Source organism: Rhinopithecus bieti, unplaced genomic scaffold (genome assembly GCF_001698545.2).
Source record: "Rhinopithecus bieti isolate Rb0 unplaced genomic scaffold, ASM169854v2 scaffold_3043, whole genome shotgun sequence".
Classification (NCBI taxonomy): Eukaryota; Metazoa; Chordata; class Mammalia; order Primates; family Cercopithecidae; genus Rhinopithecus; species Rhinopithecus bieti.
In genome coordinates, this window is record NW_016804580.1 from 4,459,110 (window position 1) to 4,479,191 (window position 20,082).

At 35.6% G+C, this 20,082-nt stretch overlaps 1 protein-coding gene across 1 annotated transcript in view; it reads left to right on the forward strand.

The window, feature by feature from the left end:
* The window catches only part of PLXDC2 (plexin domain containing 2), a 487,631-nt gene that overhangs the window by 367,172 nt on the left and 100,377 nt on the right, over positions 1-20,082 (forward strand). Inside the window, exons 7-9 of the mRNA XM_017869226.1 lie at positions 393-492; positions 12,411-12,506; positions 12,745-12,826. Of these exons, the coding sequence (XP_017724715.1) occupies positions 393-492; positions 12,411-12,506; positions 12,745-12,826 (278 nt within the window). The remainder of the gene's footprint in view (positions 1-392; positions 493-12,410; positions 12,507-12,744; positions 12,827-20,082) is intronic.

The window sequence follows — 20,082 nt, forward strand, 5'->3', positions numbered from 1 at the left end:
AAGTTTTTTTTGGAAAACAAAGAGTAAGAGGAGAATCTCTGTTTCCAAAATTATAGCCAGCACTAAATGCATTCATGATGTGCCTATATGTGTGATAAGTTTGTAGCATCTAGCATCAATTATATTCTCTGATAATCTATTACTTTCAACATCAAGTAGCCACCTTTAGAACCAGGAACTATCTGTCTCTTCTATTCATTCAATAGCACTAAACTAATGTAATTTTTTGGTTTTATATGTCCCTCTTTTCTAATACTTTGGGCTCCCTCTCTAGTCTTTTATCTCCTTCCCGTGGTTTTGTCCATGAAACAAGAGGATCCTACTACCTTTCTTTCCTGTAAGAAATTCAGATCTAACGTGTAGCAACCTGCTTTTTTTTTTTTTTTTTCCAGATTCCTGTCTTGGTCACACAGATAAGTTCAACCAATCATCCAGTGAAAGTCGGACTGTCCGATGCATTTGTCGTTGTCCACAGGATCCAACAAATTCCCAGTACGTAGAAGAAGGGCGGTCACAATGAGTGAGCCTCTCTGGAGATAAATTTAAAGGAGATTGATCTCAGGCAGATGTACCTGAAGAAAAAAAATGGCTAATTAATTAGCCAATTGATGCTTGTTAATTCTGTGGTTTGGTTTATAACTCCTATTGGGTTATCTGTGTCACCCTTGAACTGACTCAGGTAAAGAGAAATTAAATAGCCAAGCCAAGAATGTGTAATTTTGGATTCTTTTTCTTGTTTCTTTTTCCTGTCTTCTGATTTGGGGTCTTACTCTGTCACCCAGGCTGGAGTGCGGTGGTGCAGTCACAACTCACTGCAGCCTTGACCTCTCAAGCTCAAATGATCCTCCTGCCTCAGCATCTTGAGTAGCTGGGACCACAAACATGTGCCACTATCCTTGGCTGTTTATTATTATTGTTATTATTATTTGAAGAAATGAGATCTTGTTATGTTGCCCAGGTTGGTCTTGAACTCCCGAGCTCAAGTGGTCCTACTGCCTCAGCCTCCCAAAGTGCTGAGATTACATATGTGAGCCACTGTGCCCAGCCAGATTATTTGGGATAGTTGGCTTGACTAAGCAGATATAGTTCTTTTATTAATAAGAATGACATAAACAGTGACAGATTATTGGATTGATAGACATATGACTTTTATGTATGTTTATCTTAAGTTTCTGAGCAAAACCACAGCTTTGTGCTATCTTATATTTAATGTATTTGTGTAAAACTGTTTGGGAGTCTAAAGGAAGATGCAAGAAAAGTACAAATTAAATTTTTTAAAAGTACAAAGAAATAAAAATCTGGATGGAGCTATACTTACCACCAGAGAAAATATATATTTTCTTTAAATTATGGTTGTCTATCTAGTCTAGTTTACATTTTATGGAATAAAAAGGGATGTGTTACTTTGGATAACTGTTTGTTATATCAGAAACTGAAATGCAGACTGAATTAGCCATTCTGACCCTATAAATAGGCATGTGTTGAAAGCTTCTGGTTTTTGAATCTCCCTCACTCCAAGAACAGTCCTGAGAGATGCTTTGGTGTGGTAGTAAGCGAAGGTGGGGTGGGAGTGTTTGTGTCCTATGTGTTCTTATTTAAAGAAAGGGGAGATAATAAAATATATCTCAAGATGAGATCTTTTTTCTCTTTTGTTCAAAGTTCTTTTTCTTCTTTTATTTGATTACAGTGGTAGATAATTTATCACATGCTCATGTTCTTCGGTTGAGCCTTGAGGTGATTGTACTTAATGATGCCAACTCTCAAATATACACAGCAACTGGAGTGGAAGCTATACTTTTTAAAGCAATGGATCAGCAGAAACATTATAGGCATTATCTCACCACTGTGAGATATCTTAGAACTGAAATGCTTATCTTATAACTAAATGGCATTGATACCTGGTGATTCTGCTTGGTGAAGAACATGGAGTTTCTCCTTGTTAGCCGAGAATTTGTGGGAGGCAATATTCAAGGGAATTGTTAAATCAAAGCAGGTTTTCCAGAAACTAAATTGTACTGTGAACAAAGCAAGGATACATGGGTATGTGTAGGCAACATAAAGGCATCCTGACAGAGCTCTTAAATCAGTGGCCGAGCCCTGGGACAGCTAAAGTTGGTTTCTGTCTGAGGACGGCTGTTCTCACATTCTTTCTTTCGGAGTTGTTAAATTAAGCATGGTTTGAGTCAATTATTGCACAAGTAAAAAGAAACACTAGTTTTAGTTTATTTGTTGGTTCTTTTTTTTTTTATTGCTGAAAAAAATTATTTGCAGCTTACTCAACAGGGCTTTTAGTCCATATTGTTGTTCTGATATATTATTGCTTAAAAAATAACACCAACAAAATACCAAAATTTTCTTACAAATGTATTTTAATATGCAAATATTATGTTGGTATATTCCCAATGTTAAAATTGTACTTAGATATCCGGGCCCTAAAGTGTAATTTTGCATCCCTTGTTAGGCTGTCAAAGGATAACTATTATGTATTGGCGGAAAATATTTTCAAATACAAATCTCATTTAATAAATTGGCAAAATTTATATGAATTTTCAGACCAGATTATGTCTAAAGTTTGGGACTCAGCATTTATCCAAAAGAACTTAATTCAAACTTAGAGTTCAGAGAAAAATGTCCCTCAGACAATTTGCATACTGAAAAGCAGTCACATTTTCTGTTAACCTTACTGTTCCATCCTGAGAAAATTAGCCAAGAAGGAATGAAAGATTTGGGTCTCTAGTTCTGCCATTGTTGCTGTTAGATGGGACTATATTTATGCAAGAAAATTAGAATCAATATGTTCTACTTAAAAATCATTTGGGAACAAAAAGATTTATCTCCTTAAAAGTCTCTCCCACATTTGTAAAGTATAACTGTGTCTGTTACATGAGCTTCTGTATAACAAGAGATATATGGTTGCATTGTATTCTCAGCTAACAAAAAGCGCATCTTTATGCCAGAGATTAGGATAACTCAAGATTAGCACAATGCAGGTTATACAAGTACAGTTCTTTTGTGAGAAATAAGTTGATTCCTACAGACCTATGTTACCTATTCAGCAATCAGAATTTAGACCGATATAAGTCCTTTTCAAAATTCAGTTCCCTTATTTAGCAACACTCGCTATTAGGAATTGTCTTTGTAGGGAATTTCAATACTTTGCTTCTGTTAACATTTTTCCCCCCACCAAGTGGATCTAGGGAACAACTGATGATTATCCTGAGTAGTGAGTAGTTTCATTTCTTCTGCATTGCAAGGTGTGTTACATAGAACCCTATTCTCATAAGATCAATTTTCTATTCTGTTAATCATTTTGGTTACACAGCTTATATTACCTAAACCTCTGGCTTCATGTAGCCATGGGAACATGGGAATGTGAGCTAAAGCCTGGAAAGAGTATTTCCCAGTAGATCATCATTACTATACCATTCTTATCAGATTTGGTGAAGGTTTGGTAAAGCATTCAAAATGCTGTAAAGCAATTTTAATTTATTTATTATTAAAATTTCTCCCCATTGATTCTTCCTCACAACAACAAAACACTTGCTTTTCAGTTTTTAAAGACCCCCAAATAGTAAATGATTTCAATGTAAATTTCAAGTGTAATTAATTAAAGCAGCTTTATTTTCTTTCATAAAAGATCAGGTGATCTGATAGTTTCAATATCAAAGGGAATTCAGGCATTGTTAGTAAATTGATAAATCCTTCTGAGTTTACAAGAGAAATACCTTTGCCCCCTCAAAATGAGAGGGAAAGGTCTGTGGTAAAACTAAGGCTTATGTTTAAAAAGGTGGAAATTAAAAGTAGAGAAAGTATAAGAAATATTGTCATTTGATTATTGGTCATGAAACGTTAAACTTTTATTTAATTTCTGTAACTTTCTTTCTACATAAAATGAGCCTCTTAGTACCTAAAATGCCATGTATACACAGCATGCATTACCTAGCAGAGAGTATGTAGTATACTTGTACTTAAAGTAACTGTTTTTTCCATCATCATTATCACCTTTAAAAACAGCGATACTAGCTTAGATGTCACTGCCAAGTCCGGGTGCCCATCAGAGTGGAACCACAGGAGATTCCCACAGAGAAACACAGTGACAGTGTCTCTCTGGAACTTCAATGCTTTCTGACTATGTGGTTGTGTGTTGCTTTATATCTCTTCATAAGACTTGAGTCTGCCTGTCTGTCCATCTGTATGTCCCTAAATCACTGTTTTTCATAAAATGTATTTGTAAAACTTTAGAAACAGAAAGAACCATAGAGATCAGCTAATTCAATATCCACAGGTACAGCTATGAAAAACAGGTCTAAGTATAGGACTGACTGTGGTTGTTCATTTCAGAAATATGAATGTAAAAATATACTTATGATTAGAAGCATAGCACATTGTAATTCTGAGTAATTTGTAAATTAACAGGAACCCCAAGAAGGAAAATTTAAATTACCTAGAAATCTACTACAGAGAAATCGCAATACATGTTTTCACGTATCTGTATCCAACTATTTATTTGTAATATACATATATATGAACATACACACACATTAAGAAAATTGGCATTATGCTGTAAATAATTCTGCCCCCTGTTTTCACCTTCATATATAAAACATATTTTACACTGTTAAATATCTGTCCAAAATGTCATTAATAGCTATAACAAATTTCTTTGTTTCATAATTTATGTAACCTGTCACTAAAGAGGTTGGTTACATAGTTTGCATCTCATATTATCAGTAAAATGGTGCTAAATATCCTTGCTTTTACATTTTTGCATGTATCTGATTCTCAAAAAGTGAATTTGTAGATGCTGAATATTAATATTGTTTTGAATGTATTTTGACACATTGCTTCCATCAAGGTTGAAGCAGTTTACTACCCATCGTTATGTTAGAAATATCCCATTTCCTAAAGTGCTCTCTAATATTCATTCTTAACTCTGCAAATTTGATAAGCACAAAATAGTATTTCATTGTTGCTCTAATTGTCTTTCAATTACCAGAAAGTTTTAACACTGTCATATATTCCTATGTCATTTGTAATTTCCATAAGTTCTTGGTAAATAGCTCTATCAAGTAATTCTTTCCCACATCCTTACACAACATGCAGAGGTCTTCCTGAGTACACGCACAATTCTCACTAGTGCCACTTGCACTAGTTTGTTTCTCTCTCCTCCAGTGTAACACTTTGAATTTCAAGCATAATCTCTGGGGTGCTGACTTACCCCATCAGGCCTCACTGTTTCTCTACCTTCCGAGCTTAATGAGTCTAATCTTCCCAGCAAGAAACTCGGAAAATCCACTCATGCCATGTGGTTCTTTAATCTGGAAAAGATAAGGCCATGCCATTTAAGTAAAGAGAAAGTTACGTGAACACACACATGCGGGGCCTTGTTCCAATCTGGAAAGCAGCTGACCTCATTTAAAATGCTTCTACTCCAAGTTATGACGGTGACTATATCTGAATCCCTTAGAATATTCCTTTATTTTTCTCACTCACAGTGTATTATTTGGTACTTTCTTAAGGTCAAGCCTCTTTGTATCAGTATCTGCTGTTTTAAATGGATTGACATTGTTTGTGCTACAATGCACCTTTGCTTTGCTGTTTATTATTCATAGCTCCATAAGAAACATTAAACATTTTCAGAAATAAAACTGACAACTAGTAGAGCAAATATATTTTTAAAATACTACAAAGAGGGTCATTGAACTCTTTGAGGAACAATTGTAGGTATATATTTTGCTGTATGTGGTCTTTTGATAAGCTTACAGACCAGGCACCACTTTTTTCCTTTTTTTAGACGGAGTCTAACTCTTTTGCCCAGGCTGGAGTGCAGTGGCTAGATCTTGGCTCACTGCAACCTCCGCCTCCTGGGTTCAAGCGCTTCTCCTGCCTCAGTCTCCCAAGTAGCTGGCATTACAGGTGCATCCACCATGCCCAGCTAATTTTTGTATTTTTAGTAGAGATGGGGTTTCACTATGTTGGCCAGGATGATCTTGAACTTCAGACCTCAAGTGATCCACCTGCTTCAGCCTCCCGTAGTGCTGGAATTACTGGTGTGAGCCACCATGCCCGACCCAGGCAGCAATTTTTTCATATTACTTTTAGACAGTGAACAAAATAACCTTAACAAACAAAAACACAGCTTTGCCCATGAAATATACAAACTATCTTAAGCTTTAATTAAAAATAATAATAATAGCGTAGACCAGTATGCTATTCAGAACTTCCTATGCTAATAGAAATGTTGTGAACCTGAATCGTATCATGCGATCTCACTAGTCACATGTGGCTGCTACGAACTTGCAATATGACTAGTGAGCCTGAGCAATTGAATTTTTAATTGAATTTAATTCATTAAGTTTATGTTAAATAGCCATATGTGCCTAGTGGCTATCATGTTGGATAGGGTAACCATAGACCATATCCACATATTTAAATAAAATATTAAACGCCAAGCATAATACTTACATAAACATTGTTTTTATTTCTTCTTTGCTTAGGATAAAGGCCTTAGAATATTAGCTATGATTAAATAATAAATTTTCAAATATAAGTATATTTATTAAATAACAGCATTTCAAACATAATCATTTTAACTAATTTTTCCCATAGAAAACAATTTGCAATTTTGATTCAGTGGTAGGACACATTCACTATAATTATGTAGCAGCCATAATGAAAATATGTGGTCAAAACTTATGAAAAATATAAATAATCTTGAAAAAACTTGAACTTTTTTATTTTATAATATTTTCTAGAACCCAGTTCAAGCCCTTTCAGAGGAACTGGGCCTCATTTGTTATTTTCAGAGTTGTGGTCTTCTCATTCACTTAAAAACAGATCAATCAACAGGTCTCCAGTAAATTGTGTCATCTTACCTTTGCTCACCTCAAAATGGAAAACGCTTCAAAATTATTCATTTTTCAGAAGATAAAATTGCTTCTGTTTATAGCACGATTTCATTAGGTGCTTACATTCTCAAGTATGCGCTAGCTCACCAAAGGCTCAACAAAAGCAGAAATAAATAGAAATCATGATGTTTTCTCACAAAATAACTATTCATGAAGCATTTCCAAGATAGAGGGCATTGCATAAAATGATATTTTATTAGTTTAATGCATACATTTCTAATGTAAGCTAGTTGACTGACCCTGACTTGATTTTAAAGACAAGCAAAATTCTAAAATTTTCTGGACATAGAAATCACTGATTAATCCATTTGTACATATTTGAGAATTTTTCTGAAATTGTTATGAACAAGAAAGGCTTTCTTCAGGGACTTGTGGTTAAATTCTTTCTTTTATTTCATTTTCTTTATTTATTAACATATAATCCTATACAATACTCTTAGAGAAAGTAAATTTTTAACAATTTAGAACTGTGTTTAGCTGGGAGCAGTGGCTTGTGCATGTAATCCCAGCATTTTGGTTGACCAAGGTGGGAGGATCACTTGAGCCTGCCAGTTTCAGACCAGCCTGGAAGGAAAATATTGGAGACTGAGAAGGGTGGGAGCAGGGAGAGGGTTTTGGGGATGAGAAATTAGTTATTGGGTACAATGTACACTATTTGGGTGACAGGAGCGCCAAAAGCACAGACTTCACTACTACACAATATATCCATGTAACAAAACTGCACTTCTACCCCTTACATTTACACAAATTTTAAAAAAGAAAGAAAGAAAAGGAAAAACATTTGCTTTAGAAGCTGCCTCTAAGGCCTTCATTTTGGGATATTGTTTTCTGAGCCTCAACACACCCAATTCAATTTAATGAAGTCAGTCTCCTTTGTGAAAAGAAAGAAAAAAAAAAAAAAAAAAGAGAGAGAGTGATGTAATGACTTGGCAAATACATATCACGCCTTCTTCCTGTAAGTCTCAGGAGCAGGGAGGCATGTCCCCCTGCAAAAACACCAGGTTCAGAACAAGCAGCCCTCAGCAATGGAACCATGGTATTGTCACAGGCCCGCAGCCCACCTGCCACACTGGCCCACTGTGACACTGCATGGACCATTTACTGTCCCACTGCTGGTTCTGGTTCTCTTTTTGTTCCTTAATCATTTGTTTCTTTTACTGATGCCTAATACTTTACATATGGGGACATGTGAGTATTTATTACCTGCATAGACTATGTAATGATCGGGTCAGGGTGTTTGGGATATCCATCACCTTGAGTATTTATCAGTTAATGTCTTAGGAACATGTCAAGTCCAGAGCAAAGTAATTATCAAAGGAAGGCAGGAAATGCAGCTGGTTTAAGCCATTAGTAAAATATACGTGAGAGAAAAAGAAATTTGAAGGTTGTTTTAGGTCATATTTTTTATTTCCTTTATGCTTACTCAAGTAACTTAGGAACTCTGGCCATGTAAGTTTTACCAGTGTCCTGAAACTTTGCCAGCAATGAGGGCATGTTGACAGAACAATCTAAAAGGCTTAAATTAGCATTTCATGCTCAACTAAGGTTTGTGTTTTATTGAATGCCTAATGACATTATTATTTCAGAGAATTAGAACTACAGAGAGAAATTTTTTAAATGATTCTGGCAAATGCATTTTTTATTTGACAACTCCAACTAGCTAATTCTGCTAATGCATTGCACTTTTCTGAGGGAAGCCTGTAGCCACTATAATAGTGTCAATTGTATCCCAAGAGTCTCTTTTTTCCTGAGTCTTCATGCTGGAAATGAATCTTGTGGTTATACGATACAGGCTATTTCCATTAAAGAGTATTCAATAAACGGTGTTTGTGCTGGACTCGATTTGAACCAGAAAAGAAATAAGATACAAGCATATGGAGCCAGTCATTAAGCATTGGCAACACATAAATAGGGAAATGTTAGCAAATCATTCATTTGACAATTCAGACAAAATATTATAATACTTATACAATATAAGAGTAAGACAAGTTAGGCGATTTCTCATATAGTCTCTGTGTGAATGTTAAGCTTTCAAGGCAGGAAAATGAACTAGATCATGGCTAATCATGCCTCAGGGTACTCATTAGTCTGTGTTCACTTCAGCTAGAGTGGATATTGATCAAGGAAGATTCTTGGTGTTTCCATATGATCACATTGTCCTTTCTGCTGGTATTGATCAGGCTTTCTAAAACATGCAATATTTGCACTTTGCTACACATCACTGTAAGATTTTGATCACATTTTCTCTATGTTAATCTACTCAAATTTAATTTTTCTTAACTTTTAAAAGGCACTGATGGGTGAGTATTGATCTATTGAAGTTGAATCATCATCACTAAGACTGAACGTTTAATTCAACTTTATTTTGGCTTATTCTTGGAGAAGACCCATGAGTAAAATATATTTTTGGAATCATATGAAAGCTTCTAGCATTGGCAGGGGTAACCAGAATTCTAATTACTTGTTTCTTATAGAAGTATCTCTGAAATACTACATAAATGAGCATTTGGAAGTCGTCGTTAATTGGCAGGTCATCGAACAAAAGTAATTCTCATTAATTTGGATTTTGTTCAGTTCATCTCCTCATAGTATGTAGAGGTCTCTGAGCAGGTAATAGAACTAGCATAGCAAAAGAAGGTCACACTTTCTCTTTACTCCATATGCACGATCAATAACTCTCAGAAGCTTCTCAATCATTGTTAGTAGTTGAGAATTTCAAAGTGTAACATGAAATAAAAGGAATACTAGTATTTTAAGCACCAAGTAATATGACAGATTCTGTGCAAACTTTAGTGTGAAGACTCAAGAACCCCCATCCTAGTGATCTTATGGAAAGGCCACATTATTTATTTATTTATAAGAACTTGATGCTTTAGCAAAATACACGGGAAAGCAATACATGGGAATGAATTCTATTTAGACACAGACAGAAGATGAGCCATCTTTGTATTTGTTTTAAAAGCAAAAAAAAAAAAACAGATGTGATTTATATACTTCGTGAAACTTTACTATGTACCGTGAAACCAGTATTTCCTCTGTTTTTTAATGAAATCTACGTTTTGAAGAATGTATATGCATCTTTCAGTTATACCAAAATTTCACTGTATTACAGTTCTTAAACAGTGTTTTTCAATCTGATACCACTGAGATATTTTCAGGCAGTGACCCACAGCCACATCAAGTCACAAAAGGGTTTGCTTTGACCCTTTCCCCACCCCTTCTGCAATACAATTTCATGGTGAATAATTAGAAGTGGATAAAAAGATATGAGTAGAGAAAAGGAGAGATACTTGTAGAAGTAAACATTTGACAGCCTCTGCAAATTCTCGGATGAGTAGGTATCTTCCTTTTCTGAACACTTCTACTAAAAGGTAACTCACTATCATCTGGGCCACCACATTCCCTGCTCTATATTTTAGAGGAGGTCATCGTTGGGTCTAATGATTTCAATATAAATTTAACTTTCTCTAAGTGAAAAATGGAGAAGAATTACTAGAAGTTTGATTCCAGGATTGTAGTGTGATTTCAGTAGGTTTGGATCTATCGAGATTAGATTATTAACTGCAGCATATAACTTGTATGATCTGAAGTTGTCATATTAAAGTTAGACAAAAATTGTATCTAATATGTAATGAGCATTTACAATGTGAAAGGGACTGTCTAGCAAATTTCCTATATTATCTCATTTTAATCCTCAAAGCAATGCAGTAATAATAGGTGCTATTATCCCTATTTCATAGATGAGGAAACTGAGGCACAGAAAAGCTAGCAACGGAGCCCAAGGTAACACAGATTCCTCACAGCAAAACTGGGGTTTGAACGTAGACAGAATGTTTCAGAGCACATATTATTAACCACTATGACATTACTTCCCCAAATTGGATACTGTGATATTTTAAAAATAACTTATGGACAGGCTTAGTGGCCCACACCTGTAATCTCAACACTTTGGGAAACCAAAGTAGGAGGATTGCTTGAGCCCAGGAGTGGGCTCAGCCTGGGCAACATGGCAAGACCTTGTTTCTACCAAAAACAGTTCTAACAAATTAACTAGGCATGGGAGTGCATGCCTGTAATCCCATCACTTTGGGAGACCAAAGCAGGAGGATCACTTGAGTCCAGGAGTTCAAGACTATCCTGGGCAACATAACCAGACTCCATTTTTACAAAAAATAAGAACAAAGTTAAGTGGGTATGGTGGCAAATGCCTGTAGTCCCAGCTACTTGGGAGACTAAGGTGGGAGAATCGCTTGAGCCCAGGAGGTCCAGGTTGCATTGAGCCATGATTACACCGCTGACTGGGCAACAGAGGGTGACCCTGTCTCAAAATAAAATAAAATAGTTTATAGCCTTACTAATTATCCATAGATGTGCTGTTATTCCAGAAATGCATTCATATCACTACAGGCATTTCAGGAGTGGAATAAAATCTTGACAACATTATTTTTCCACTTACATTGACCAAACCCGGGCAAGCACATTAGTATAAGGCTTAAAAGGGCATTGTAAGTATATTTGAATGTTTTGTTCTGGTTTGATGTTAAAATATGTTTGCTTATATTTATTGGATTTTAAATGGTTAGAGTTCTTGTCAAAGTCTCCATCTATCTTCTTCCTCAGGGACATTGATGGATTTGCTAATGATTTATAAACTACATTGTGCAATATAAATGCTAATTAACCTTCTTTAGATATGATACTGTGTATTTAATACGTAGCAATCCTTATTTTTAAAGTGATTTAAGTTCCTTTTTTCCCTCCAGCTTTATGGAGATATAACTGACAAATAAAAATCATACGTATTTAAGATATACAGGGTGATGATTTGATATATTTATGCATGCTGAAATGTTCCCCACAATCAAGCTAATTAACGCATTCATCACTCACATAGTTATTGTGTGTGTGTGTGTGTGTGTGTGTGTGTGTGGTAAGAAGACTTAAAAATCTATTTTTTTAATTTCATGCACAATGCAATATTATTAACTATGATCACCACGAAATATAAGAATGATTTAATGTATGTTTTACTTTTATTGAAGAAGTTTATTCTAAACTTTTAAAGCAATCACATTGTTATTCTCCATTAACTTTATTTAGATTGTGAAACATTTTTACCCATTTCTCAACACTTCAGCTTTAGTATGGAAGAAATGGTATCATTTTACCTTCTTGATTTCATGAGTCAACATCTTTGAAAATATGTAAATCTATCCAAAAAATGTTTAGTATAGTCTGAATGACAATGAGTTGAAGCCTTAATAAGCAAGTGAGAAATCTGAGACCCTAATCAACACTTTCGACTTCATTGATAAAAAGATTTCCGGTTACTTGGCATATGATTTTTATGTATTTTATAATCAGTCTTCTCACAGGATGAGGCTTAATTTTAAAACCACATTGGACCATTTGTATATAATTCTATATCCATTATTAAAATGCTGTTGTTTTGTAAGCAGGGAAATGTTAAAAGTTGATTTTTTTCCCATTTTTTTTTTCTAGATGTTCGAAGAAGAACAATTTATGAATACCACCGAGTAGAGCTACAAATGTCAAAAATTACCAACATTTCAGCTGTGGAGATGACTCCATTACCTAGTAAGTGAATATGTAAACCTAGGTGGAAAACAGGATTTGCAAATTTGATGGTCTGATCTGTTCAATGGTTATAATAATCGTATTAAATAATTACCATTATAATTGTGTTTGGCATGCATGGGCATTTTGATCCTGAGGATTGGGGGACAGTGATTTTTATTTTAGTTGAGTAATCTCTTTCCCCCCATGTTGCCTGTTAGTCTTTGTGAATCTGAATCTGTTCTTTCCTGTTTGCTAGCATGTCTCCAGTTTAACAGATGTGGCCCCTGTGTATCTTCTCAGATTGGCTTCAACTGCAGTTGGTGTAGTAAACTTCAAAGGTAAAAATATAATAATAAGAATAATAATAAAATTTAAAAGATATTTTGAAAGATTAGAAATTAAAAGAAAAAAAAAAACTTATGGACAGGCGCAGTGGCTCACACCTGTAATCCCAGCACTTTGAGAGACCAAAGTAGGAGGATTACTTGAGCCCAGGAGTTCAAGATCAGCCTGGGCAACATAGTAAGACCCTGTTTCTACCAAAAAAGTTTTAACATATTAACTGGGCATGGAGGGGGGTGCATGCCTGTAGTCTCAGCACTTTGGGAGGCCAAAGCGGAGGATCACTTGAGCCTAGGAGTTGAAGATCAGCCTTGGCAACATAGCCAGACCCCATTTTTACAAAAAATTTTAAAAATCCCATTGAATTTGAAGTGGATGTCAACTGTGTAGCATATGTATGCATTAGCACTACTGTATGTATAAAATATGTAGATATCATGATCAAAATGCAAAACAAAACTCATAAGTGGGGATTTTACTATTTTCCTTTGTCTGAGAGCTCAAAATGACTAAGAGCCTTTATATTTAATAAGGTCATTATCTGACATGTATTTATAATTCTCTGTGGGACTTAAAATACAGGATGATTATAGAGCAGTTGACGAGCCGATAAACCTACAGAAGCATGTTATGAGATATATTTTCATAGCAAGGGCAGTTTATAATAATCACATGAACATTCTTAGTAAATTCCTATGTAGCATCTCAAAGGTTATTAGTCGAGATTGCAGATATAATCTAATACAAATATAGAACATGTGGTTTTAACATCACATTGTAATTAGCTAGCTGTGAAACTTAAGCTACATAATTTACTGGTGTCAAAGAGGTTTGCTGATTTTGACAGGTGGCAAAGATGGTTTTCCAGTTACTAGAGCTTTTCAGAGACTGAATAATCATTTGTTGGAAATACAGGATGAAAACTTGTAAATTTGTTTTGTTATTTACTCAACGATTTTGTGCATCAGTGATGTTCCGGGTACTGGGAACACAGCAGTAAACAATATTGACACGGTCCCTGTCCCCTGTGAAGTTTACAGTCCGCCTTTCTCGCCTTCAGAGTCTATGAAGATTGTTTCCCCAGGAGGAAAACTGAATATTCATGCTGTTAATCCGTGTATGTTATACCCGAGCTTTCGGTTGTATGAGCAGTCTGTCTTACCATCTTCTTGCTATAGCATTTGCTGTAACGATGAAGACATGCTCCAGGAATCCTTTAAAACTTATTGAAGAATGTAAAAATAAAATGCCGATATTTCGATCACAAGCTTTGGGAAATATTTTTAACTCACTAACTTTAGAGCAACTACTGTAGTATTATGGCTAGAACAATATTATTTATGATAACTTCTGTTTTGTTTTCAATTTAACGGGGCGTTCTAGTAATTTCCTTTGTGAAATGAATTCCAAATAATACAAAAGCAAGCAGGCAGTTTGCGTTTTAAAAGGAGATTTTAAGTTAGTTATATATCTAAAGTAGGAGGAACTGCTATAAAAGCAAGGGTTTATGGTTATTTATATTGATATTTTACTAAGTTTTCCATAAAGATTATATGCATATCAGAAGTTATTCAAAATCTGTTTAGATACCGACATAAGGGAATCCAAAGAGATGACATTTTAATATGTATATTTAAGGAAATCTGATCTCAGAATTGGAAAATGTCCAAAGGAATTATATAGGAGGCACTGGTTTGAGCTGCATACCTACTTCAGATCCATTTCAGTGATCACCTCGTCCAAGTCTGTGTGAGGTGCCTATCAGCTGTTTTTCTGCATCCTGGGCAAACCGCCATCATTAGCGTTTTGTGTGGGGCCTGCTGATGCTTGTTCATTTGTCTGTCTTCTTTGCTAGGCTCTAAGTTTATTAAAGGCAGAGACCATATCCAATTTGTCCTTATATCTCTGAAGCCTAAGAACATACCTGGGACTGCAGAAAAAAAAAAAAAAAAAAAGGATGAACAAATGAATAATGATTAGCTTCCAAACGAAGGAATCATACTAAAATTTGTCTAGCCCAAAGGGTTTCCCAAGATGAGGGACTTTCAATGCTAAAACCAGGAAAGTCCAAGAAAAAAACAAGGGCCATTCGACCACCCTAACCAGAAGACAATTAGGAGAATTTTTGACTTAAATTGTGTTATGGTAAATGGAGGTTTTGAAGGTTCATCTAGAAGCCTGCTTACCACTGATCATTTCATCTTTTAATATAATTTTTGATGAAATATATGTTTAAACTTCCAAACAAGCAATTTTGACAATCAAAACATATCTGCGAGTTGGAATCTGCTTCTACTGTTAATACTTTCAGTTTATTGAGAGTTGTCTCTGCCAGACATTAAGCCAAGGAATTTTCAAATATCACGCTTAACATTTTCACAGCAGAGGAAACTGAAAGTTTTAGGAGCTCAGCTACGTGTAGAGGGTCTCATAGCTCTTAAGTGATAAGTTTTTAATCAAACCTCCATCTTTGTGATGCCCAGCTTTTGGTCTTGTTTTTTCGACACCTGTTCTGTGTCACACCTGCCAGGTTGCAGGTGCATCAAGCAAGATAATTTTCATTGCTTTCTGAAAAATTGTAGATGTATTACTGAAAAATAAATCTGTCCTAGTTGATGCCACAAGAAAGTATCATCACTTTGAAACTGGCATAAGAAGAATGTAGAGGATAATCGAGCAAAGTCTAAGACTTTTGCATATTATTGAAAGCATAGTTTCTTTAAGATTACTGAGGGAAAGAGAGTTGGTGAGGCATATGAATGAGAAAGAAATTCTTCAAAGAACACTACTCAAAAAACTACAAGTTTTCTGAATGTTACTGTTGGTGTTTTATTGAATACCAAACACTTATTTAAAATCTTGAATTTATTTTTAATTCTTCAGCAACCCCATTATATACATATCAAAACCTGTTTAATTAATCGCTTTAACTATGCCTCATGCACTTTTGTTCAACTTAATTTCCCCACTGCATTTTATAAATTTCTCCTTAGACCTGTAAGCTTCAGAACTTTGCTTTGCTGCCCAGAAGCATTTCCCCAGACTTTACAGCTTTTATGAACAAATTCAACAAAACAAGAGAAGTCTTAACCTAAGCAGCACAAAAATTGCCCCTCTGGTTTTTTTTCTCCCATCACTCTTACTTTCTTCTTTGTGCTTACTTATCCCTGAATGATAATCAGTTGGTGGTAATTACTGAACTCTCAAGTAGGGCTTGCTCTAAAAAGATAAGATAATTTTAATTGGTTTGTTTATTTCATTTAATTCCCATTTTTCAGGGAGCAAAAACTAAGGCAAAATGTTTGCAATGGCTTTCCCAAGCTCTAAGAGAATCTGAGTTATAGAAACATAAAGAGATCCATGATCTCAAGTGCTTACTTAAATTACTTGGTTCATTTCTTTGAACTAAGAGTGCTTTTGTTTCCTCATTGCAAACTGAGAATACCTAATCAATCACTTTCAACTGCACCTTATAGCTTCACTCATTCCACAAAAATTTGTGAGTGTCTCTGTTCAAGTCAGTCACCAAGATTGTGTGTTCAGTAGTGAAAAAAGACAGACAAAAATCACTACCGAAGGAGAGCTTTCTATTTGGTATAGGGAGACAGAGTTCAAGCAAATAGATATATAGAAAATAGAGTTAATCGTGATGAGTGTTATGGTAAGAGAAATAAACAGGAAAATGTAAGGGGAGAATATACCAAAATTGGTAACAATAGCAGGAGTTTACTTTTTGATATTGCCTTTAAGTAATCTTGCTTTTGAAGACAGCATGGTTTGATTAGTTTTAAATGAAAATATATTTTTTGCACTTATTCATTCACTCATTTATTTACTTAATGTATAGAATGCATAACACATGTCAGGCATTGATCTAAGCACTAAGGTAGTTAGAGCAATAAAGTATTAATCAAAACCGTAGCTCTCATGGAGCTTGGAGTTTAGCTTAGTAAGCCAGAAAATTAATGAATTAATAATTAGGCAGAAAAAGTCAGATAGTGATGGGTTGTCTGCTGGATTTGAAAGAGCCAAATTGCTCTTGGCTGGGTGGCCAGGAAAGGCTTTTTGGAGGGGGTAATAAATAAACAAAGATCTGAATGATGGGTAGGCAGCTACAGCGAGGTGAAAGCAAAGAGACTTGAAATGCCATTTGAATGGCCCATGCAGTGGCCCTATGGTGGGTCCAAGTTTGACCCAATGAGGAAAGGAAATAAACCTGGTGCATTGGGAGAATTCCAAGCTGATTTTGGAGTGAGAGTGACATCAGATAAGCTCAGAAAGCTACCCAAGTGCTGGAACACAGATGGCTCTGTAAGCTAGGGAGAGTTTTATCCTCAGAATCATGGAAAGCATTTAGACTTTATCACTTATGCAAAGAAGGGACGTGATTTTACCGTATTTAAAAGTGGAACTTTGGCTGCTTCATGGAGAACAGAGCTTTTGTTGATTTGTTTGTTTGTTTGTTTGGGGAGTGGTCCAGAATGAAAAGGAAGAGGCTAGTAGTGAGCTTGTGCAATAGTGCACAGGAGGTAATAATAGTAACTTGGACGAGCGTGATGATTCTGAGGATCAGGAGAGATCAATCAATGCAAGGTGTTTGGGAAGGAAACGGATTATGTATGTGTGTTTGTGTGTGTGTGTGTGTGTGTCTTAATCAAGTTTATTGAAGTATAATTTACATACAATAAAATATGCACATTTTAAATGTATGAGGCAGCTTTAAAAAGTGTAAATTCCCATGTAATCATCACCGCATCAAAATATAGATTTCCTTCATGTTCCTTTACAGCGAATTCCTCCTCACCGCCACTACCTTATGTAGCAACCACTGATCCTATTCCTATCATCATACATTTATTCTGTCCAATCTACACCTATATATAAAGGGAATCACATGGTATTTACAATTCTGAATTTAGCTTTCTTTCACTCAACGTAACATTTTTTCAATTAATCTATACTATACTGTTCAAATATCAGAAATTTGGTCCTTTCAATTGCTGAGTGAGTGAATACACAACAATTTATTTACTATTTGCCTGTAGATGAAGATTTGGGTTGTTTTTAGAGGCTGTTATGAGTGATGAATAAACCCACTATGAATATTCATGTACAACTATTTTTACAGACAGATGTTTCCATCTCTCTGGGTTGGGTGGTAAATGTATAACTTTATAAGGAACTATCAAATTGGTTTTCTATATGGCTATTTTAGATTTCTTTTTAAAAAAATTTTACTTTAAGCTCTAAGATACATGCGCAGAACGTGCAGGTTTGTTGCATAGGTATACATGTGCCATGGTGGTTTGCTGCACCTATCAACCTGTCATCCAGGTTTTAAGCCCCGCATGCGTTAGGTATTTGTCCTAAAGCTCTCCCTCTCCTCGTCCCGTACTACCTGACAGGCTGTGGTGTGTGATGTTTGCCTCCCTGTGTCTGTGTGTTCTCATTGTTCAACTCCCCTTATGAGTGAGAACATGTGGTATTTGGTTTTCCGAAACAGATTATTTACTAACAAATTAGAAGTGAAGTAGAAGGGAAGAAGAAGAATCAAGGATATTTCTTAGATTTTTGTTTCAGCAACTGGTGGATGTTGGCACTCTTTTGAGATGGGTAAGACAGCACAAGAAAAAAGACTAGGATGAAGAGAAATGAAGAGTTTGCTTTGGGACAAGATAAGTCCGAGATACCTATCAGACTTCAAGTGGAAATGTTGAGTAGATAGGGGATATGTAAGCCAGGAATTCCAAGGAAGACTAGAGGTTCAGATTGGAGAGTCATTATCATATAAATAGTGTTTAAATTTGTGGGACTGAATGAAATCAGCTATGGAGAGAGTATAAATTGAAAGCAGCTTAAGAGGTTTCAGAAACTAACTTTGTGGCATGGCATCATAAGGTATGATGCTAATTTTTCATTACGTAGAATTGTTTTAAGTACATTTACATATGCATATGTTTGGATAGACATAGAAAACCTTTGAAAAGATATGTGAGAAACAACAGTATTTGTCACTCGGGAAACAAGTGAACAGGGAGAGACAAGAGACTGTTACTGTTTATTACAGACTTTTTGTATGATTTGAATTTTTGCCACCTGAATTGGGAGACAGAAGGAGGAACCAGCAAAGGAGAAATAAGGAAACATTAGCTCTTTTAAGGAGTAGAAATGCACTCTTACTCATTTTAGCATCTTCCACAATACCCAACACAGTGTCTGGGCAAATACAGATCTTTTACATGTATGGTTGGACTGAATTATGCAGATAATTAAGGCCAGGAATTTCTACTTTCCTGAGAATTCTGATTGCCCATTTTGGCTATTACTATCCACTGGGTTTTGTCAGTATTGACCAAATTGCTATAGAGAGAACTAAGCTTGTGTACGGCATAAGATGTCAATAATCATAGTGAGGCATGTTGAACACTTAACCTCTCGATGTTAGTCTTTTGGTGCCTCACTTTCAAACAAAATTTTCCACCTTATTTTTTCTTTTCTTTTTTTTTTTTTTTTTTTTTTTTTTTTGAGACGGAGTCTCGCTCTGTCACCCAGGCTGGAGTGCAGTGGGCGGATCTCAGCTCACTGCAAGCTCCGCCCCACGGGTTTACGCCATTCTCCTGCCTCAGCCTCCCAAGTAGCTGGGACTACAGGCGCCCGCCACCTCGCCCGGCTAGGTTTTGTATTTTTTAGTAGAGACGGGGTTTCACCGTATTAGCCAGGATGGTCTCGATCTCCTGACCTCGTGTTCCGCCCGTCTCGGCCTCCCAAAGTGCTGGGATTACAGGCTTGAGCCACCGCGCCCGGCCTCCACCTTATATTTTCTTAGATGCAGTCAAACTTATAAGCTTGCTCCTGGTAGAAACATATAAATAAAAGTATTCCATGATTCCATCCATTAAAAGAATAAGCAGAATAAGCCCCTCCTTATTCATGGTAAAGACATGTATTTACATAACAGCAGTATCACATCATTATTTGGGAAAATATATGAGATGATGGAAAAAGATGTTTCCTAACAACTTTTCTGCATTTTTCAACTTTGTTATTTCTACTGCATTTCCCTGAGTGTACTCTGGAACTGCTGTTATTTTCCATTGAATGAACTTAATTCCTTTGCAGTAATGAAAAGAGAAACAAAAAGAATCACCTATATTTCATAAATTAATTGATTTGAAAGTAGGTGCCAGTGTTATACTTGTTTTATATGTATATAACATATAAAATATAAAAATTATATGTAATATATAAATTA